Genomic DNA, 22,966 nt, shown 5'->3' with positions numbered 1-22,966 from the left:
ATCAAAAAAACAAACAAAAAAAAAGACAACTACCACTAACTTTGTCCTGTCGGCAGCACGTCGCGCGTATTGCCCCGATTGTATCAAAAAGGTCTTGTTAAAAGTGTACGGGAAAGTTTACAAATCGAGTCGTACAAGCGAAACAGCGGCGTGTGACAAGTATGGAATGATCTCCAGGTGTATGGGAACGTTTATTACATCCATTCTCCTCCGATGTCCTTTCCGCAGCACGTCTTCAGCCATCGCCAATTTAATCCCCTCCTAAAACTAAAATCACTATATCTATATACATATATATATCTATATATATAGATATATATATATATATATCTTTCTCTCTATAAATAGATCTATTATGGCGTCATAAGGGCGTAAAAAAAAGGTGATGAAAAGAAGAAAACAAGTAGAACAAACGAGAAAATGAACACTGAGTGGGGGACCCACATGCAAACCTGCGTTTTCTGCCCTCTTAAAACACAAACTTTTGTTTAGTCTTATTTCTTTCTTTTTTTTTTTTTTTTTATTACCAATAACATTTTTCATAACATTTAGGGAGACAAAACAATTAAAAAAATAAAAAATAAAAAAAATGAACGATGAAATTAAAAACGGATAAAAGGGAAGAGGACGAAACATTTCTTACATCAGACGAGAGAGAGGCGGTGAGAGCCTGCTTCGGGATTAGCAGGTGTATTTTTATTTTCTTTTTTTTTTTTTCTTCTTTCTCAAATATATATATATATTTATATTTTTTTATATAATTTTTTTTTTCCATATATATTTGTGTTTGTAAGAGAAAAGAGAGGCTCTTTGGGCCAAAATTGAAATGAACTGGTGAGGAGTGCAGGGACGACACACACACGTATATAAAGACATGTTGCCCCCGTAGACCCCCCACGTGACGGCGTCCTATGTCGCACAATATATGATGTATCCAGCATACGCTTCCAAACTTAAAAGTCGGCTGGTTGCATCGTCAACTTAAGGTATTAAGGCAGCAGGGGAAGGAGTGCAAAAAGTTACACGAAAGGGGGCGAACAGTTTACAAGTAGAGCGAGAGGCGGTAAAGCATGGAGGATGAGTGACCGGTTGCTCGTAAAGGAGCTCCCGGTCTAGTTTTAGGGAGGGGGGGGGGGGGAATGCTGACCTGGGATTACAGCCCTGATCAGACGCAGCAAATTCAACACTGGTTAACAGAAAGCCAACAGAGAGGACGACGAGAAACCTTTGTGCGCGTGATGAATAAGTAGAGATATAGACGATGTAAGGCGATAGCGTAGGACAAGGTCTTGTTTGCATCAATAAAAATGTGAGCTGGTTTTATGACCGGACCTCTGGGGAAGGGGGGAGAGAGCATATCCGGCAGCAAATATCTGCACGGCCGTCCTGGACTCATCGCTTAAAGTCCTGTAACAGCGGACATAAAAGGCTATGTATGACCCGACCAGTAAGAGCTGCTGATCTGTAGGAGCACATGTCTTTATATACACACACACGCACCCACTCATGATATATACATCCTTACAGACAATTATATACATGTACATATATATATATACACAGTCCCCACACATACTCTACAAGGAAAACACTTAACGATCTTGTCTCAGACCCGCTCGCTGCTGCATGGAGATGACAACATTCCCAAGCGTGCAATCAGGGGTTAATTACGACCATGATCGATGACGGACGAAATGCAACGCGCACACACAAAAAAAATTAATCAAATGTAAAATAAGTAGCATATTGCACCAGGCGTAATCTCCCAAGGGCCTAACGGGCACCTGTATGGGATCTGTGTCTATGAAAAGTGGCTGGGCAGGAGGAGTTGGCACCCAGGGCGTAAGGTTTACCCCACGTCGACGCACAACCTTAGAGGAGGCCAGGGTTGCTCGTCATCTACATAAATAAAATTAGAGTTCTCTATTGTCTTGTCCTCAGCGATGAGGAATCACTTGGTATGGCACGTCGCATCAACAGAACACCCTCCAAAAGGCAGCAGCTTTATCATGTGCAAAACATGGTGCCAACGTCGCTGATCTCAAGGGTCCCCACCAGGACCCTTACTAGTACAAATATCGCTCGTGTAGCCTCCATCCCACTTGCAAATAACATCTTACGTAGGTCTAGTCAGAATTCTTTTGGGTCATCTCTATGTGTGAGCAATGCGATTCACCTGGTTTTCCAAGGCATCCTGGGCTTCTCTTCTGCCGCCGGCAGCCCGGCTTCTCTCCTGCTGCCCACATCCTGACTTCTCTTCTGCCGCCGGCATCCCAGCTTCTCTTCTGCCGCCCACATCCCGACTTCTCTTCTGCCGCTGGCATCCCAGCTTCTCTTCTGCCGCCCACATCCTGACTTCTCTTCTGCCGCCGGCATCCCAGCTTCTCTTTGGCCACCCACATCCCAACTTCTCTTCTGCCGCCGGCAGCCCGGCTTCTCTTCTGCTGCCCACATCCCGACTTCTCTTCTGCCGCCGGCAGCCCGGCTTCTCTTCTGCCGCCCACATCTCGACTTCTCTTCTGCCACCGGCATCCCAGCTTCTCTTCTGCCGCCCACATCTCGACTTCTCTTCTGCCACCGGCATCCCAGCTTTTCTTCTGCTGCCCACATCCCGACTTCTCTTCTGTCGCCGGCAGCCCGGCTTCTCTTCTACTGCCGGCAGCTCTTCTGCTGCCCACACTCCGGCTTCTCTTCTGCTTCCGGCATCGCGGCTTCTCTTCTGCTCCCGGACTCCTCTTGCGCTTACTAGGCAGCCATAAAATCATGACTTTGCATGAGGGCTAGAAAAGCCAGACACACTCAGATGTAAAAGACAAGCAGTGGCTACAAATTACTGGACTGGATGACAGACGAATCGAAACGCTCATCCATTGCTCATTACTCCTTGTCGAATCCCTCCAGTCCAGTCTGCCTTTGCCTCAAGTGTGTTGATGACATCTAGTGCTAACCCAAAGTTTACCAAAAATGGTTCAAAAACTTTAGAAAAAGTAATAAAAAAAAAACCCTACTTAAAATGGTACATACTTCCTACACAATATTATTTTAGCAAGTGGGATGAAAGGTTTTTCTCTCTCTCTCTTTGGCTTGGAATAACGAAAAATAAAATCAAACACTACCTGCTGAGTAAAATTAAATAGTGCAATTTGTGAAAAATTTGGAACTTGTCAGAGGTCTTAACTCCCGACCTGTGTTAAATCGGGTAAACGTAATCCTGTGAGCCAAGATGGAGAACGAATGTACCCAATTAGTGTGTATGGAGAAGCATAGGCTCTCGGTCAGGTGCCACCTCTCCTACTACAGCACTGCACCCTAGGTACTAGCTGCTCCTGCCAGACCACCCTTGGACATCAGTCTTGTGTGCACTGGTCACCCACAGGTGCCGGCGTCTCCTGCGTCCATGCTCGGATACAAGCCCCTACCCTTGCGAGGCTGCAGTCTCTCTTGACACAGTAGGTGCCGTACTTTTACGGTGAATTCTTTGCTGGTGTTTCTGTATTTCAGTCACCAAATATTTCCCGCCCCAGCCAATATTACCCTTCCCCACCCCCATCTAGCGCCTTGGAGCAAGATTTCTGCATTTCTTGCCACTGCCTGTAGGGGCGGTAGATCACAGACCTATAACAAAAAAAAATAAAATCCAGGCCCTTCTTTTTGTGATGACTCAAAACTCCTCCAATGGGAGGACTTAAAAATAAAAATATGACGACGTAGTATGAGGGGCTCTTCCTTAAGAACTAGTCTGTGATGTGGTGGGGTGACATGGCGAGTCCGTTCGGGGAAGGAATACAGATGAAATTTGGCGCTAAAGCTGCAGATACTGTTGGTGTCAAAAAGATGGGACCTTCTTGTTTCTTCACGGGAACCTGCAAATAAGAAAAAACAAAAGGGAAATTATGCCACCATCAATGCAAGGAGCATGACCAGCTACGAAGACGACCGGTCGGCTTAACTGGGACGACTTGGAATCTACTTTTATGTCCCAGAAAATATCAATGAAGGAGTGACACTTCCAAGAACTCCTCCTGGAAATGCATGAATAGACAGGGTGCTGCCATTCTCCTTGTTAAAGGTGTCCGTCCATGCACCGCCTGCGACTGTCAGCACTGATCTGACTGTTTCCACAGTTTGCATGGACAGGCTGAATCAGGTTGGTTTTCTTGTACCTGTATCTAAACTTTTATTTTGTTTTGGGGTATTTTTTTTTTGTCCAGGATGGAAAGTTACAAAACTTTGCAAATTACTCTTTATTAAGAGATTTGTTTTCATTCCTGAAAAAAATAAATAAAAGCATATGGCCTGTATTTGGCATCCAAACCCCAGCTGCCTTCATGTGTACGGATTTCAGGCTGATGAGGAGCACAGATGATGGCAGTGATGGCTCGGCCCCTGTGTCACTAACGCTGGGGATACTGTACCCATCGCTGCCATCATCTGTGCTCCAAATGAGTACAATCCCAGAGCAATGCAGGCAAATAGACTGGGGAAAAACAGGAGCTTGGAAGCTTCATAAATGCAACTTTTTTATTTTTACAGTACCGTAATTAAGTTATATATCCTAATAAAGTGATCTGCAAAATATAAAACTTTCTACACTGGACAAAATGATTTAAAAAAAGTTTACTTAATGTTTAAGAGTTGTTTTTTTTTAAATGATTAGAATGGTATAAAATAATAAAAATTGTAATACCTCACTGATTCCCCTCCGCTCTTGGTAAAGTGACCGCTGCAGCCAATCACTGACGACAGTGGTGAACAAGCTACACCAATATAGTTAGTGACTGGCTGCTCATGGTCACATGTTGGTTTAAACCCAGCAGAAAGGACAGAATAGCAGAAGATCTGGAAAGTTTTGGAGCAGGAGTAATAAATGAAAGTAAAGTCGAGTATGACTTTTTTTTTTTTTTCTTAATTATTTTATATCATTCTGAGCTTTTATTTTTTTTGTCACCGGACACCCCCTTTAAAACTGTATTTGTATTAATACCTAGAAATCTGCTCCTCAACGGGGTGCTTTAATTATTCCCCCAGTAGTGCTTTATCTAATCATCAAGATTAGCCCACCAGGGTTGCTGGCATGGCCACTTTCCATACCCCTGATGAACAGGTAACTAGCCACAAGTTTGTTTAAAGTTTGGTCTATTAAAAAGGGACTGGACAATTGCAACATGTGAGATTGGACCCCAAAAATGAAAAAAGGGGCAAAAAAAAAACAAACAAAAAACTCTGCCCAAAAGAGACCAAACTATGTCAAGAACCCAGAAAACTACAGAAGTGAAGAACTCGGGACTTCGTACCTCCCTTCACACTCCCGCCTGCTCCATGCTGAAATTCAGATCGGTGTGTTTGTACCCCAACAGCATGGTAGCGGGGTAACAAGAGGTGGCGAGGTGCTGCCCTCCGTCTCCGATCACCGACAGCTCCGTCTCTTCGGGAGATCGCTCACAATCTGCTCGAGGGAAATCAGTGTGAATACACACATCAGAAAAAACGCAGACGAAAAAAGATGAAGGAACGTCACGTCCTGGTGAAAGCAGAAAAGTACGTAGGAGGCGACTTACCCTCACCCTCTCGGTCCTGAAGCTGCTGACTCCCCATGAGCGAGGAGCGGCTCTGAACGGCGTCAGACATGCGAGCCGAGCTCAGCGCTTTACCTGCCATCAGACTCATACCAGCCAAATTATCCAGCTGCACCTGCAACAGAGCACATCTGTGTATACGGGCGGCCCACCTACTGACGTGCTTGGCCCCCCACAATCCCATATACATACATAGGCATCATCACTGGTTTGGATGGTGTGGTGCCGCTGCAGCATCCTGGTCCGGGCGTGCTCGCTGGGGGAGGACCGTGGAGGGTAGGGGACACCGTTATGGTCTGGAACGTCCATGACGTGAGGAGGGGAAACTCGGTCCATGCAGTTTACCGAAGGTCCTGGTTCTAGGGGAGATATATAAAAAAAAAGAAAGTTGATGTTCACTTGTTTCTGCCATAGTAAATTAGCAAGAAACTGCAAGCAAGAGAAAAAAATAAATCACAAAAAACGACCAAAGCTCAGGTCATTTGTGGTTGCTCATGCCAGCTAAAGTCGTCCGCAAGTTGTGCTCGGCCCGTGGCGATATATGGGACGGCACAGCGGTCACAGCCCAACAAGTCGTGGACAACTTCAAAGTTTACCTTTAGTTGGAAATCATGGAAATCACATTGTGTGCAACCATTCTAAAAAGGTACAAAAAAAAAATGTTTATACGACAAGAGACATCTTTCACTTTTTGCTGCCGTAAAATATTTATTTGGAGGACGATCCGACAATCCTACAGAATGAGGAAAATCAAAAACCGTCAGTATGGGGAAACTTCAATGAACCAGGAGACTGCCAGCAGACAGTAAGATTGTCGCAAAAGATGACTAAATATTGATTTAATAAAAAATATCAAGGCACTTCTTTGCTTAAAGGTGTTCTCCAGGGTCTTGTATGTTAATGACCTATCCTTTGGGGGAGGGTTTGCAGCTCCCACTGCGACCGAATGTACATAGTATATAGAGCCGGAACAGGACAGCGCCACACACGGTGTAGTGGCCATACTCCGGTACTGCAGCTCAGCTCCTAGCTAGGTCAACGGGAGCTGAGCTGCAGTACCTGAGAACGGCCACTATGCAGTGTATGGCACTATTCTGGCTTTGTGAATCCGGCCGCAGCGGGGGGCTACAAATATCAGTTCGGTTTGTCAGACCCCAATCTGATATTAATCGAGAAGTTCGGCCGATACTGTAATGTGTAAGGGGGCATCGGCCATCTGATTGTCAAGGGTGATGCCAACCTCTTTGTCCTCCTGGAGAGAAGCCACTGGCTGAGATATAAGTCAGCGGATTTTCTCAGAGAAAGCAGGAGCTCTGGGCTGACGGCTATCTAGTGCATTTAGCCTTGACCATGAGTGCATGGGATTCAGTCCTTTCTCCCCTCATCTGTCCTACGAATGGCTGTAAAACAACCATCTGCAGCAGGAACCTCTCCCCAGGACAAAAGTACACAGCTGGTAAGCCCCTGCTACCGAGCAAAAACCAGAAGACTTAAGGTACCGTCACATTAAGCGACGCTGCAGCGATCTAGACAACGATCCCGATCGCTGCAGCGTCGTTGTGTGGTCGCTGGAGAGCTGTCACACAGACAGCTCTCCAGCGACCAACTATGCGAAGTCCACTGGTAACCAGGGTAAACATTGGGTTACTAAGCACAGGGCCGCGCTTAGTAACCCGATGTTTACCCTGCTTACCAGCGTAAACGTAAAAAAAAAAAAAAAACTACATACTTACATTCCGGTGTCTGTCCTCTCCGGCGCTCTGCTTCTTTGCACTAAGCGCCGGCCGGAAAGCAGAGCACAGCGGTGACGTCACCGCTGTACTTACACAGTGCAGAGAAGCAGAGCACCAGAGAGGACAGACGCCGGAATGTAAGTATGTAGTGTTTTTTTTTTTACATTTACACTGGTAACCAGGGTAAACATCGGGTTACTAAGTGCGGCCCTGCGCTTAGTAACCCGATATTTACCCTGGTTACCAGTGAAGACATCGCTGAATCTGCGTCACACACGCCGATTCAGCGATGTCTGCGGGAGATCCAGCGACGAAATAAAGTTCTGGACTTTCTGCGCCGACCAACGATATCACAGCAGGATCCTGATCGCTGCTGCCTGTCAAACTGAACGATATCGCTAGCCAGGACGCTGCAACGTCACGGATAGCTAGCGATATCGTTCAGTGTGACGGTACCTTAACCCTGTGTTCCCTGCAGGATTTCTACAAGAAAGATCATTTCAGGAACAAGCAAAAACTCCAGCTGAGTAGACGCCGTGCTCTCCTGTATGCCGCCATCACTAGTTTCTCGTCTTCCTTTACTCTGTTTCCTTTCAATATCCAGCAATGGAGAAAATTAATGAAGGATTCTCTAATATTGATGTTTTTGGAAAAGCCCCTGAATTATATGCAAGCCAATGAAGGCGGTCTGATATTTGGGGCACAAGTGGCTCTTAGCGGTACAACAGTCTAAACCCCTAGCACTTTCTAATACCATAGCGCCCGTCCGTCCCAGTGCTGGTGAACGGCACTGGAGACTTTCGGAAACGCGGCAATGGCAGATCCGTAGGTGTAAAGGCGGCGCAGAAGATCCATTCAGCCACCGCCGGGGGGATAATATAATGCAGAAAGGCTTCTGTCCTACCACCTGGCAGTAAATCTGCCAATGCAGAAAGGAAGGGGTTAACCGTGATAATGCAGTGTGCATAAAGGCTGTGACCAGCTTCTTGATGAAAGTCCAAGAGGCAGATGGATAACGGGCCATAAAGAGGAGCGGGACGTGCAGTGAAAGCATGGATGGCAGTGATAGCTGGCGCTGTAAGCCATTCCTGCCGACGGGGCGGCCTTACCTCTGCTGGCCACCTTGGTCCTGCTGTACGAGGTCTGCGGCTGATACTGCGCTGTACTCAACTCCGGCAGAAGAGACTCGGCGTCGTCATGTCCGCTCTCCTGCAGGGGTTTGCTCAAACCTCTGATTGTCCCTCCCTCGCTCATCCTGTGTCCCTCCCCGGAGCAGTCCTCCTCCATGCTCTCCGAATGCAGCATGGCAGGATGATACCGGGGTGGCGACGGCGCGTGCGTGGCCTGCTGCATACATTCTTGTGCTCGGATCTGCAGGAGGTGGTGGTAGGGCTCGGCGGGCGGCGGGTACGATATGCTGCCTGCATCTACTTGGTTCAGGTGCTGGTTGAACAGTTCGTTCAGCTCCTGCTGCTGTTGCTGGTGCTGTTTTATGAGCTGCATGAAATCCGCCGGGGGCAGGCGTGCGTCCGCGTGGCCCGTCAGGGAGTGGCGCGGGGAGAGCAGGCCCTGCAGCATGTGCGGCAGTTGCTGGTGATGTCGGCTGTAAGTGCTGGGGGTAGGAGAGAGCAGTGCTTGCTGCAGCGCCGACGTGGGGTAATTCTGTTGGGGCGTGGCACTGAACGCGGGGTACTGTTCTAGCTGCGGGACTTTCAAGGCTTGAGAATAACCAGCGGCGGCGGAATGGTTGTATCCCGCGCTTCCTTGGCTCGTGTATCCCGATGGGGGAGGCCTCGGCTGGTCAGAAAACACGTGAGGGTGTAGATGGGTCTGGTCGTAAGTTGTGGAGGGAGAGAAGCGGCCCATATTCAAGCTGGGAAAAAAAAATGGAGAAACGGATTAGTAAAATGGAGAACTACAAAAGCATCGTCCACCAGAAAAGTTTTCTGCGCCACTTCTGTGCCCATTAAGTAAAATAGCTTACTTGCAATTTTTTTTTTTTAATGAAAATATGCAACTTAAAAAAAAAAAAAACCTCTCCAAAAACTCTGCGTTCGACCGGATTTTTACAGTCTGAGTTACAGCTGCTCCGGATCCCAAATAACAGCATCATACACACCCACGAGGTTATTCGCTCAGGTCGAAAAACAAGGTCATGTGTACGAGGCCTTGACCAGGGCAAAATGAGCCGATTGCCAGAGGACATGATGGAGGGAGCTCAGGTATTAGAGGGACAGTCGGGGGCCACAGGAGAAATTTTAGAAATGCAACCCATAGATTGAAATCTAAAGGACCCCTGAGGGCGGCAGCAGTCACCCCTTTAACTATGCGAGCTGCTGCTCTAAAGATCTCGACCGACCTGGGAAGGTTTCCCCTGGCAGCCGCTGTTATGACATGTTTCGTCAGAGAAGAAAGGTTTCTTAAAAGTCACTAAACACTACATATATTATTAATTAGATCTCTTAGAACTGATGAAACTGGTGTACTTACTTGAAGAAAAAACATGGCAAACTAGCAACACAATTCTGACAGGTTGTCATAGTAATTACACCAGCCTCATTTGGTCTAAAATATATTAGATTTTAATCGCCTCACTGCATTATTTTACACTGGTAATAATATAATTAAAAAAAGAAGAATTAAATAAAAAAAAATAATAATAATAATTACAAAACAAAGTTGCGCGTATCTTCGCCGCTGTACCTGTGCACTTCAGCACTGTCGGCGCTCAGCTGCTTGGACAGGGGTCGGTGGGTATAATTGCCCAATGAAGCCATGAGCGATGCCCGTTGTTGCATCTGTATGTGATTGGCACAAGGATTGATAGGAATACCCCGGGCGGCTCCGGACATGTCGGGGGGCTCCTGCACCTGGATGGTGACTTGCTGCGCTGACTGCTGCTGGTTTTGCTGCTGCTGTATGCCCATGCGTGGCAGTGTGATGCTAGGAGGGGGGGAGCCGCTGTTAGAAGGCTGGTAGAGAGCGGCGTGAGCGGGCACCCCCTGATACTGAGTGGAAGGTTGGGCCCCTAAAAAGGTAGAAACAAAAATAAAAATCTGTGAGATCAAGAAAAAAAATAAAATAAAGGAAGACGAAAGAGAACTTTAAAAGGAGCAGTACCATGTGTCTGGAGCATGGCACTGGAAGATGGCGGGGGGCTATTGTTTGGCTGCCTGAAGAGGTGGTTGCTGGCTGGATTAGGAGGGGGACTAGAAGGCTGGATTCGCAATCTGAAATCAGACAACAGGATAAATCAGTGACGAGGGCGACCACTAAAAACGGAAATTACAACTGTCTGCACGCTCTTGCTGCTATAACACAGCCCTTTAACAGGAACACGTCATCAGAAAAAATGACCTATTGTGTCATTCAAGTCTTTATTTTATAAGGATTTTTTTTTTTAAATCTCATTTTGATCATGTACTTTATTTTTTCATATCACTATCTAAAAACAAAACTGAAAAAAATAAAAATCCTTTAACAGGGCATTAAAGGGAATCTGTCACCCCATTTTTTGTCTATAAGCTGCAGCCACCTCCATCAGGGGCTTATCTACAGCATTAGGGTGAGTATAATCTACGGTAACTTGTTTTTCTTATCTTTCAGGATACATCGGGACTTATCTACAGAATTATAGAATAGTGTAGATAAGCCCCTGATGGCGGTGGCCGCAGCTCATATACGAAAAATGGGTGACAGATTCCCTTTAAGCCTAATTACTTATGGCACCTTATATAGGCCTTAGTAGCCATAGAGTGACTCAGACCCTAGTAGTGTGAAAACGAGTGTCATCTGAGCATGCTGTACTTTAGGCAAAGGTCATTGTGAAGAGAGAAGGGGGAGGTGAGCTGTGATATCACCTATTGTGAATGGTGGATGCTGTTATCTACTGTATATAGAGGTGTTATCAGTTATTGTACAGGAGGAGGAGGTGAGCTGTGATATCACCTATTGTGAATGGTGGATCCTGTGTTATCTACTGTATATAGAGGTGTTATCAGTCACTGTACAGGAGGGGGAGGTGAGCTGTGACATCACCTATTGTGAATGGTGGATCCTGTCTTATCTACTGTACATAGAGGTGGTATCAGTCATTGTACAGGAGGAGGAGGTGAGCTGTGACATCATCTATTGTGAATGGTGGATCCTGTGTTATCTACTGTACATAGAGGTATTATCAGTCATTGTACAGGAGGAGGAGGAGAGCTGTGACATCACCTATTGTGAATGGTGGATCCTGTGTTATCTACTGTATATAGAGGTGTTATCAGTCATTGTACAGGAGGAGGAGGTGAGCTGTGACATCATCTATTGTGAATGGTGGATCCCATGCCATCTACTGTATATAGCGGTGTTATAAATCCCTGTAATCTTGTGATTATAAAGACTGTTGAAGTGTCTGTACAGAACAGAACGTATGTGTCTAATATATTAAACCTAGTGAATTGCAAGATTTATGCATTTTTTTTTAATATAGTGATTTGAAAAACAAACACACCAACATAAAACTAATTTACACAATAGTTTTTTTTACTAACACCTCACATGAAAAGAATCAGAACAATTCTGCAGTGCAGCGTTAATAACTTTTCCCCAGTCAGTGGCCCAATACCTCTGAAGCTGGTGTGTAAGGAGCGCGGGCTGATTCTCACAAGCCGGGACCATGGATGATGACTGCAGAGGAGGAGATGGCTGCGCAGGACGGATACAATCCTGAGAGGTAATAAAAGGAAGGAGCCGGTTATATCACTTGGAAATACGATCAATTCTGCCTTTACAGTAAAGCCCAAATACAGAACTAAAAGCTTTTATCGAGTCGCATGCAGCAGTCATAGAAAACAAAATTCAGCTTTTATTTATTTTGTCTGCACTAAAACAAAAATGACAGTAGGTGTAATAACGCCCAACTCCTCAGTACTGCAACCCTGAAGAATTCTGCTCCTGTAAAGCCACGTATAGAAAGGAAGCTTTATACAAGTGACGTACCTGGATCTGATGCTGCAGGATGTGCTGATGCTCCTGCTGGTACATCACGTGCTGCTGCTGTGTGTGCTCCAGCGTCCTCTCATCCATGTGTAGACCGTACAGCTTCTGCAGCTGCTCACACTCCTAGAAATGAGCAGGGTCAGCAGCGTCAGAAGCGTTGAGCCAAGAGCGCCGAGCCGCCCCCCCGAACCGGTAATGCCGAGACGCCCAGGAGCGCCAAGCCGCCCCCCGAGACAGGAACACTGAGCTTCCCCCCGAGCCAGGAACGGCAAGACATCCCCCCCCAGCCAGTAACGCCGAGACGCCCCAGAGCCAGGAGCATCGAGACGCCCCACGGAGCCATTAACGCCAAGACGTCCCGTAGCCTGGAGCGCCGAGACGCCCATGAGCCAGGGGCGCCAAGAAGCCCCCCGAAGCCAGTAATGCCGAGACGCCCATGAGCCAGGAGCGCCGAGACGCCCATGAGCCATTAACGCCAAGACGCCCCGTAGCGCCGAGACGCCCATGAGCCAGGACGCCCCCCGGAGCCAGTAATGCCAAGGCGCCCCGTAGCCTGGAGCGCCGAGACGCCCACAAGCCATTAACGCCAAGACGCCCCATAGCCTGGAGCGCCGAGACGCCCATGAGCCACGAGAGCCAAGACGTTCCCCGGAGCCAGTAATGCCAAGACGCCCCGTAGCCTGGAGCGCCGAGACTCCCCAGCCAGGCCCTCCAATTCTAAAAGGTATTAATCACTGAGCCACCGTGAATGCCTCCTGCTCCTACCCATCCATTACCTGTTGTAGCTGTTTTATGCTGCTGTTGTGGTGTCCTGTTTTCTCCAGATGAGCTTTAAATGCTTGAATGGTGGCGGCTCCATCTGAGAACCGGCGCACAGGGGAAAAGCGCTCAGCAGGAAGATGAAGAGTGTTTGAATCTTTGTACATGGAGCTGGAAAAACAAATGATGCCACATAATGGGCGTTAGTTACCATATGGCAATGAAAATCTGCAGCGGAAAATGAACTGATGCAAATTCAAAAGGGTTCAGGAGTGAACTGCTCCCCTGCCTGCGGGCTTCCTGCGTGCCGGGATAGAGGTGGCATGCTCTTGATGATCAAAAGTTTATGCCAGCGACATGGTGGTTGTGCGCTCTCCAATTCTGCGAGCAGAGGTAGATCTGCCTCTGCGGCATCAGAGGAGCTCAGGGACACAAACTGATCGGATCTGGCCAGCTTCGGAGCACGTGACATATGCCTAGGAGACCGGCCACCGCTGATAATGCAGAGATGGCTGCTAACCTGACGAAGAACTGTAAGGCTGTGTGCACACGTTGCGGTGTTTCCCGATAAGAACGCTATAAAACCGAAAAAAAACCCCGCATCAATAAGCATCCCATCATTTAGAATGAAATCCGCATGTTTTGTGCACATGATGCGTTTTTTTCTGCGAAAAAAAAATGCATCGCGGTAAAAACAGCAGCATGTTCATTAATTTTGCGGATTTCCCACTACAAAATTCATTGGGAAGTGTCCGGAAAAAACCGCGGCAAAACCGCACGCAGATTTCTTGCGGATTTCTTGCAGAAAATATCTGGTTTTTCTCAGGAATTTTCTGCATGAAATCCTGAACGTGTGCACATAGCCTAAAGAAAAGAATTACAAATCTCCCGGTTCTTGAAGTTGGAAGGCACTGTACACGGCAAAGCGGTCTGTTTTTACAAGAACTTTGCAATGTTAAATATTTACGAAAATAAAGGTACCGTCACATTTAGCGACGCTACAGCGATCTAGACAACGATGCCGATCGCTGCAGCATCGCTGTGTGGTCGCTGGAGAGCTGTCACACAGACAGCTCTCCAGCGACCCCGAAGTCCCCGGGTAACCAGGGTAAATATCGGGTTACTAAGCGCAGGGCCGCGCTTAGTAACCCAATGTTTACCCTGGTTACCAGTGTAAATGTAAAAAAAACAAAAAACACTACATACTTACATTCCGGTGTCTGTCGCGTCCCCCGGCGTTCTGCTTCCCTGCACTGTAAGCGCCGGCCGTAAAGCAGAGCGGTGACGTCACCACTGTGCTCTGCTTTACGGCCGGCGCTGACACAGTGCAGGGAAGCAGAACGCCGGGGGACAGACACCGGAATGTAAGTATGTAGTGTTTGGTTTTTTTACATTTACACTGGTAACCAGGGTAAACATCAGGTTACTAAGCGCGGCCCTGCGCTTAGTAACCCGATGTTTACCCTGGTTACCAGGGGACTTCGCATAGTTGATCGCTGGAGAGCATGAAGAGGAGATTTTGGCAAGTTTCATCCACTTTGCTGGTCGTATAAAAAGTGTATCTGTGACATTATGCTTTTAGGGACAGACCGCTCAGACAGATTGGACTTAATGGCAGACTTCACCCAGATGTGGCCTGTTGTACTTCACTATCTAATATCCACCTACAACATATACATCTGGCCTCTGCAGGACGGAGAAACGCACGCTGAAAGGCGCATCATTCCCGCTCCACCTGTTATGCAAGTACAGCCGACTTCCTTGAGAAAACAAAGAATCCCAGGACTATTTGCTCCAGCGTGGCAATCAGTGTGTGTTGGGCAAAGTTTGCATGCTCACGTATGCAGCGACCGGTCAAAGGTTGCGAGGACACCTCTGGGACATAGTTCCCAAGAAAACACAGAAGTGCACTGTTGCTCCACAGATACCAATATTCTCTAGTCATAAAGATTATTTATTGTTAATGCAAGTCGGGAAAGGAGAACGAGCTCTAATGTTTAATCCGCTGATTTCTGAGAAGTCGGAGGCCTGACCTATATGTACGGTGGTCTCCGTACCGACTGATGAAGCCGGGAGAAAGAAGGGCTACCGGGCGTTCATCCGATACCCATCAGATGTGTAATGTTAAAAAAAAAAAAAGAGTAAGAAATTGGTCAGCACACCCATGATCCCGGTACTCACCGATGCTGGTCAGGGATCAGGTGCGGAGGCCACACTCTGTTTCGGAAAGCCTGCTGCCCCAACTGGCGCTGTAATTCTGGGGGGATTTCAGCTGAAGGACTCGTCATTGCCAGTGTGTGCCTCTTGGAGCGGTTTGCAAGATACCTGAAATTACGATCACAATACATTAGGACTCCATTGTGTACGGAGGTGTTATCTGAGCATGCTCGGGGCCTAACCGAGTGACTTCGGCGTGCTTGAATATGTTTCAGTCCCCGCGCCTGCGTGTCTCATGGCTATTCGACAGGGATTCCCTGTTTGTTAGACAATCCCTGCATGTGTTGCTGATGTCCAACAGTCAGGAGACATGCAGCCGCGGGACTGGAACATATTTTTTGTACACGCCGAAGACACTGTTAGGACTTGGGCATGCTCAGATAACACCTTATCCCAGCACGTTTGCTCATCACTAGTTATAATGCGTCATGTGGACCAGCGGGGTCTACCCAACAAGGCAAGTTATCACCATTCCACATGCTGACAGCAGCCCGATTCTTGATATCAGTGAGGGTCCGATCAAACAAACATCGGCAGATTATCACAAACTATGAATAAGGGGTAACATGCAAATGTTGGAAATAACCCTTCAGCAGCCAAGAGTTGGCCGGCCCCGAGCAGCCAGGGCGGCCGTCCCCAAGCAGCCAGGGCGGCCGTCCCCAAGCAGCCAGGGCGGCCGTCCCCAAGCAGCCAGGGCGGCCGTCCCCAAGCAGCCAGGGCGGCCGTCCCCGAGCCAGCAAATAGCTGCAGGGAGAACATAACTTTATATTCTCCCTGCAGCTGCATTTCCAATGACATTGCTCCACATGTTGATTATTGCTACGTCTGCAGATAAATAGTGGTTTGTTTTGTTTGATTTTATGGTGATGGGTTCCCTTTATGTATTGCACCATTTTTCAGGTTATAAAGCCTGATATTATGCACCTGTATGACTCCTCTTTAAGTGCAGGCCTTAAAAAAAAAAACCCTTTGATTGTGAGTAATTGTATCTAATGATGGTACAATACAGACTCCCCTCTGCTTTGTAGAGTTCATGTTATTTGTGGTTGGAGCGTTTGCCTTCTTTATGTTTTGTGCTGGATGGTAGCGATAGTCCATGATCAGAAACAGAGGAAGAATACAAAATTGATCTTTAGACACGTCACTGATAAAAGTCTGAAGATCGGGTGAAATGGACACCATAGGGCTGAGCAGGACAACGCTGATTTGCTTAAATCACCGTGTCGAGGATCTTTCCGGAAGTGAAACGTTTACCTCTGCACCGCCTCTTGATCGGGTTCCCCATCGGAGCTCTCCTCATCTACCGGGGTAACTGCAGGTACGGCCTGAAAGACAGAAGCAGAAAAAAAGTTACAAAATGAAAGTTTCCTCAATCCCTTTAAAGGGTATATATTAATATTATATTATTTCAAATTGACATATCAGAACATTTGATTGATGGGGGGGGGGGGGGGGGGGTCAAGACATTGAGACTCCCACTGATTGCTCAACCCTGCATAAAAATGCTGACGATCACCTGACGAGGAAAACGCTTGTTTTTGGGGCGATTTAATGGTTTACACAGGAATAATGGAATAAAAGTCATAATTACAGGCAGCGCATCTCCCGTGTAATCAGATGTGCTGCCGATAACATGATGATTGCATTAGCAGTCTGGCTGTACATCAGTACTCATTGGCCTTTGTAAACGAGCACCGACTGACTTGTACATAGGGAAACGGAGCTCATTAAAGGGCTGAGATGGGCCGGTCTGAGTGACCCTGAGTACATACAGGTTACACACGTTAGTAATCGCACACTCACAGTGGTCATTGTCACCAGCGGTGAAGGACCCCGTGGCCTCTTCAGGAACTGTTGTGCATGTAGCTGAATATTCGCCCCTCCGTCGGATGCTCTGCGTCCAAGAGGTCCCATGCCATTTAGGAGCTGAAGTGTAGGAGGCTGTAAGAGGGACTGTTCCTACAAAAACAAATACACATGGAAATGATTAGCTTTTGAGCAATTTACAATGAGATTTCTATCATCGCACCACACACAAAAAATAAACCCAACGCAATCCAGCCTATATTACTGAGAGAATATTACTGGGAGAGACACACAGAGCTCACATCCAGCCTATATTACTGGGAGAGACACACAGAGCTCACATCCAGCCTATATTACTGGGAGAGACACACAGAGCTCACATCCAGCCTATATTACTGGGAGAGACACACAGAGCTCACATCCAGCCTATATTACTGGGAGAGACACACAGAGCTCACCTCCAGCCTATATTACTGGGAGAGACACACAGAGCTCACCTCCGGCCTATATTACTGGGAGAGACACAGAGCTCACATCCAGCCTATATTACTGGGAGAGACACAGAGCTCACATCCAGCCTATATTACTGGGAGAGACACACAGAGCTCACATCCAGCCTATATTACTGGGAGAGACACACAGAGCTCACATTCAGCCTATATTACTGGGGGAGACACACATACCTCACATCCAGCCTATATTACTGGGAGACACACAGATCTCACATCCAGCCTATATTACTGGGAGAGACACACAGAGCTCACATCCAGCCTATATTACTGGGAGAGACACACAGAGCTCACATCCAGCCTATATTACTGGGAGAGACACACAGAGCTCACATCCAGCCTATATTACTGGGAGAGACACACAGAGCTCACATCCAGCCTATATTACTGGGAGAGACACACAGAGCTCACATCCAGCCTATATTACTGGGACACACAGAGCTCACATCAAACCTATATTACTGGGAGAGACACACAGAGCTCACATCCAGCCTATATTACTGGGAGACACACAGATCTCACATCCAGCCTATATTACTTGGAGAGACCCAGACCTCACATCCAGCCTATATTACTGGGAAAGACACAGACCTCACATCCAGCCTATATTACTGAGAGACACACAGAGCTCACATCCAGCCTATATTACTGGGAGAGACACACAGAGCTCTCATCCAGCCTATATTACTGGGAGAGACACACAGAGCTCACATCCAGCCTATATTACTGGGAGAGACACACAGAGCTCACATCCAGCCTATATTACTGGGAGAGACACAGAGCTCACATCCAGCCTATATTACTGGGAGAGACACAGAGCTTACATCCAGCCTATATTACTGGGAGAGACACACAGTCCTCACATCCAGCCTATGTTACTAGGAGAGACACACAGAGCTCACATCCAGCCTATATTACTGGGAGAGGCACACATAGCTCACATCCAGCCTATATTACTGGGAGAGACCCAGACCTCACATCCAGCCTATATTACTGGGAGACACACAGAGCTCACATCCAGCCTATATCACTGGAAGAGACACACAGACCTCACATCCAGCCTATATAACTGGGAGAGACCCAGACCTCACATCCAGCCTATATTACTGAGAGACACACAGAGCTCACATCCAGCCTATATTACTGGGAGACACACAGAGCTCACATCCAGCCTATATTACTGGGAGAGACCCAGACCTCACATCCAGCCTATATTACTGGGAAAGACACAGACCTCACATCCAGCCTATATTACTGAGAGACACACAGAGCTCACATCCAGCCTATATTACTGAGAGACACACAGAGCTCACATCCAGCCTATATTACTGGGAGAGACACACAGAGCTCTCATCCAGCCTATATTACTGGGAGAGACACACAGAGCTCACATCCAGCCTATATTACTGGGGGAGACACACAGAGCTCACATCCAGCCTATATTACTGGGAGAGACACACAGATCTCACATCCAGCCTATATTACTGGAAGAGACACACAGACCTCACATCCAGCCTATACTACTGGGAGAGACACACAGACCTCACATCCAGCCTATATTACAGGTAGAGACACACAGAGCTCACATCCAGCCTATATTACTGGGAGAGACACACAGAGCTCTCATCCAGCCTATATTACTGGGAGAGACACACAGAGCTCACATCCAGCCTATATTACTGGGGGAGACACACAGAGCTCACATCCAGCCTATATTACTGGGAGAGACACACAGATCTCACATCCAGCCTATATTACTGGAAGAGACACACAGACCTCACATCCAGCCTATACTACTGGGAGAGACACACAGACCTCACATCCAGCCTATATTACAGGTAGAGACACACAGACCTCACATCCAGACTATATTACCGAGACACATAGAGCTCACATCCAGCCTATGTTACTGGGAGAGACACACAGAGCTCACATCCAGCCTATATTACTGGGAGAGACACACAGAGCTCACATCCAGCCTATATTACTGGGAGAGACACAGAGCTCACATCCAGCCTATATTACCGAGAGAGACACACATACCTCACATCCAGCCTATATTACTGGGAGAGACACTCAGACCTCACATCCATCCTATATTACTGGGAGAGACACACATACCTCACATCCAGCCTATATTACTGGGAGAGACACACACAGCTCACATATCCAGCTTGTATTACTGGGAGAAAAAGCACAAAGCTCATATCCAGCCTATATTACAGGCAGAGACAATACCACAAGAGAAAAACCTGAAACTTAGATCAGGCAACAAACTGCGTATCATAACGGAAGGGTCTGCAAAATAAGGAATGAAGATTGCAGTCTGAAATGCAGGGCAAATTTATAAGCTAAAGGTAACCACTGACATAAGTAAAAATCCTATTTAGGGTATGTTCACACGTTCCTGATTTCCATCCTTTTTTTTTCAGGATTGTTTTTTAAAAAACTGCAGCTCTTGGCAGAAAACGCAGGTCCTTTTTTTGTCCTTTTTTGATGCGTTTTTTTATGCGTTTTTTTTTATCCTTTTTTTTATGCAGTTTTCTATGCAGAGTCTGTGTGTTTTCTAGGAAGTTTTTTAGGGTTAAAATGGCTGAAAATACCCTAACCCTACCCCTAACCCTATTCTAACCTTAGTGGAAAAAAAAAAATAATTCTTAATTTTTTTTTATTGTCCCTACCTATGGGGGTGAAAAAGGGGGGGGGGGTCATTTACTATTTTTTTTTATTTTGATCACTGAGATAGATTATATCTCAGTGATCAAAATGCACTTTGGAACGAATCTGCCGGCCGGCAGATTCGGCGGGCGCACTGCGCATGCGCCCGCCATTTTGCAAGATGGCGGCGCCCAGGGAGAAGACGGCCGGACGGACACCGGGACGCCGGGTAAGTATAAGGGGGGGGAGATTAGGGCACGGGGGGGGGCATCGGAGCACTGGGGGGGGGGCATCGGAGCACGGGGCGGTGGGATTGGAAAACCGGGGGAGCGGGATCGGAGCACGGGGGGGCAGCCACACTCCGCCCACGCACTTCCGCCCGCTTCCCCGCACTTCCTGCTGCAGCGGTTCTGCACCACAAACCGCAGTGAAACCCGCAGATATTTTTTTCATCTGCGGGTTTTACTGCGGGTTTGACCTCACAATGGAGGTCAATGGGTGCAGAACCGCTGCGGCTCCGAAAAAAGAAGTGACATGGTACTTCTTTTTTCCCGCAGCTATTCAGCGCGGCTTTTTTTTTTTGATTTTCCGCATTGTGGGCACAGCAGTTCCTGTTTTCCATAGGGTACAATGTAATGTACCCTGCATGGAAAACAGCTGCGGACCCGCAGCGGGAAAATCGCGGCAATTCCGCATGAAAAAAAGGATCGTGTGAACATGGCCTTAAAGGTGTCCACAGCTTTTAGGAAATCTTATACTATACAGAAGTAAAATAAGGTATCAAAGGTCAGATCCTGCAGTCAGTCATTCTCAGGTCACAAATATTGCCAGTGCGCAGCGCCACCTGCTGGTCAAATCTAATATAGCAAGTGACACAAATCTGACTTCTGGAAACCCAAGACCACCATTTATGTTCACGCTGGGTTAAAATCTAATGTGCATTTTCCTCTTCGTATGTTGGAGGCCGACCCTTGTAACTGGAGCTTCCACACAAGAATAAGTCCGAATCAATACAGCTAGTGGATACCGAGCTTTGAGAACCACATTCACATTTATGGGACGCCGGAGCCATGGAAGGAAACGTCAGCAAAAGCTACACGACGTCTGACACATCTAGTACAGGTTACTTGTAGACTGAAAGGGGCATTTCCATCACATTTATGGCATAACCATAGTAGACGCAGGTCCCACTAATACCAGCATCCATCTGAAGAACGAGCGCCATCAGTGGGGAGGTGGTCGGATCTCCCATTCATTCATATAGGACCTCCGACCTCCTTTTTACTGACTGTAGCACACAACGGGGCTCCATACTTAGGACTCTACTACACATTCATGTCACATCTTGTAAATATGCCAAAAATGTACAAGATGGGAACATCCCTTTAAAGGGGTTGTGTGAGCTCAGAGAAATGGTGGCCGCTTTCTACCAAAAAACACGACGCCACATTTTTATTTTTTATGCATTATAGCATAGTAAGTGGGGTTTATCGGTGAGGGGCTCTGAGCCGAGACGTCCATTCGCTCATCTCATGACAGCGCACAGATTTGTGCACCGGCCCGTAGACTTCCCATTCAGCCCATGCATGCTTGCACTGAAGGACATGCTGAAAGTTCCTGACCTTTGGTTTGAGCGACCCTTTAAATTTTAGGCTGAAACAAAAACATTTTGAGCGTTTTCCTTCAGACCACCCGGTGCATACTCAGTAACCGGGTGCAAATCTTGATCCCATTGCTGCAGAACACGTGACTTTACGTACGATGGTGCATTTGGATGACTTTGCCCGTGGACTATACCTTGTACTCGAGGTGGCCACTAGGTGGCATGTTTTGCATTGGCAGCAACGGGTGAAGGGTGTTTGTGTTTTGTGCCACTGGGAGGAATGGAGTCTGTGGAGAGACCCGTGGGAATCCAGGAATGATCTTCTGCAGCTCCTCTGCGCCTCCCTCGTTACTAAAAAAACAGATAATGTCGGTGAGCACAAACACGAGGACAGGAGCAAATATAACGTGTGACCCTACAGCGCTTGTAGATCTACAACTCCCGAAATGCCACGACAGACTAAGTCCATCGGGAATGCTGGGAGTTGTAGTTGCACAACACCATGTTCTACATGCCTAGGTCCTGAGACTACTCCGGAAGGAGCGGTGACTTACTGTGTGTCCGGCACCCCCACCGTATGTCTCCTCATTGACAGGTATCGGGCCAAGGCTTCCGGGGAAGGTTCTTCTCCTTCGTCGCTGTCCAGGTTCATGGTGCCGTTAGTCTACAGGTCAATGGAAATGGTGGAAATTCAGACGACATGATGAGATCAATGGCAGAGCGACCGTAGAGGTTACCGAGGGGGAATAATCGGAAGCGGCGTGCCCCGAGCTCATCCCTATGTCTAATGTCGTAACGTTTTACATTCGCATTGTGGCTGCAAGTCCGGGGCCCAATCACTGCTTGTATGATCCCAACTAAAGGAATCCTAGGGATCTAAAGAGCCATTCAGGGTGGCAGATAATCCCACCGGGACTTATGGCCAGAACAGGAGTGTTAGGAAGCAGCTGCCGTAAAATAGTTCTTCGGTGGAGCTCACTCCCACGTCAGGACACCGTCAAGAGATTACTGCCAGGAAGCGTGCTAGATCGGCAGGTATCATGCACCTGTCCTAATCTTTAGTTAGGATGCAAGCACATGGTCCTCCGATGATGGGCACAAGCTGGCGGCCATCCGCCG

The 22,966-nt window shown here is 47.5% G+C and overlaps 1 protein-coding gene across 1 annotated transcript in view; it reads right to left on the bottom strand.

Moving 5' to 3' along the window:
- Positions 1-742: 742 nt before the first annotated feature.
- The window catches only part of SIK3 (SIK family kinase 3), a 96,158-nt gene continuing 73,934 nt past the window's right edge, over positions 743-22,966 (bottom strand). The window contains exons 11-25 of the mRNA XM_069741454.1: positions 22,402-22,511; positions 22,042-22,198; positions 17,075-17,230; positions 16,526-16,596; positions 15,236-15,379; positions 13,072-13,225; positions 12,296-12,418; positions 11,922-12,022; positions 10,430-10,539; positions 10,013-10,337; positions 8,419-9,182; positions 5,769-5,935; positions 5,559-5,691; positions 5,295-5,446; positions 743-3,863 (exon numbers count right to left, since the gene is read on the bottom strand). Coding sequence (XP_069597555.1) covers positions 5,301-5,446; positions 5,559-5,691; positions 5,769-5,935; positions 8,419-9,182; positions 10,013-10,337; positions 10,430-10,539; positions 11,922-12,022; positions 12,296-12,418; positions 13,072-13,225; positions 15,236-15,379; positions 16,526-16,596; positions 17,075-17,230; positions 22,042-22,198; positions 22,402-22,511 — 2,661 coding nt within the window. The 3' untranslated portion in view covers positions 743-3,863; positions 5,295-5,300. The remainder of the gene's footprint in view (positions 3,864-5,294; positions 5,447-5,558; positions 5,692-5,768; positions 5,936-8,418; positions 9,183-10,012; positions 10,338-10,429; positions 10,540-11,921; positions 12,023-12,295; positions 12,419-13,071; positions 13,226-15,235; positions 15,380-16,525; positions 16,597-17,074; positions 17,231-22,041; positions 22,199-22,401; positions 22,512-22,966) is intronic.

This window comes from Ranitomeya imitator, chromosome 10, assembly GCF_032444005.1.
Source record: "Ranitomeya imitator isolate aRanImi1 chromosome 10, aRanImi1.pri, whole genome shotgun sequence".
Taxonomy (NCBI): Eukaryota; Metazoa; Chordata; class Amphibia; order Anura; family Dendrobatidae; genus Ranitomeya; species Ranitomeya imitator.
The sequence above is the reverse complement of the archived record's forward strand: the minus strand, read 5'-3'. Positions and strand labels throughout refer to the sequence as shown.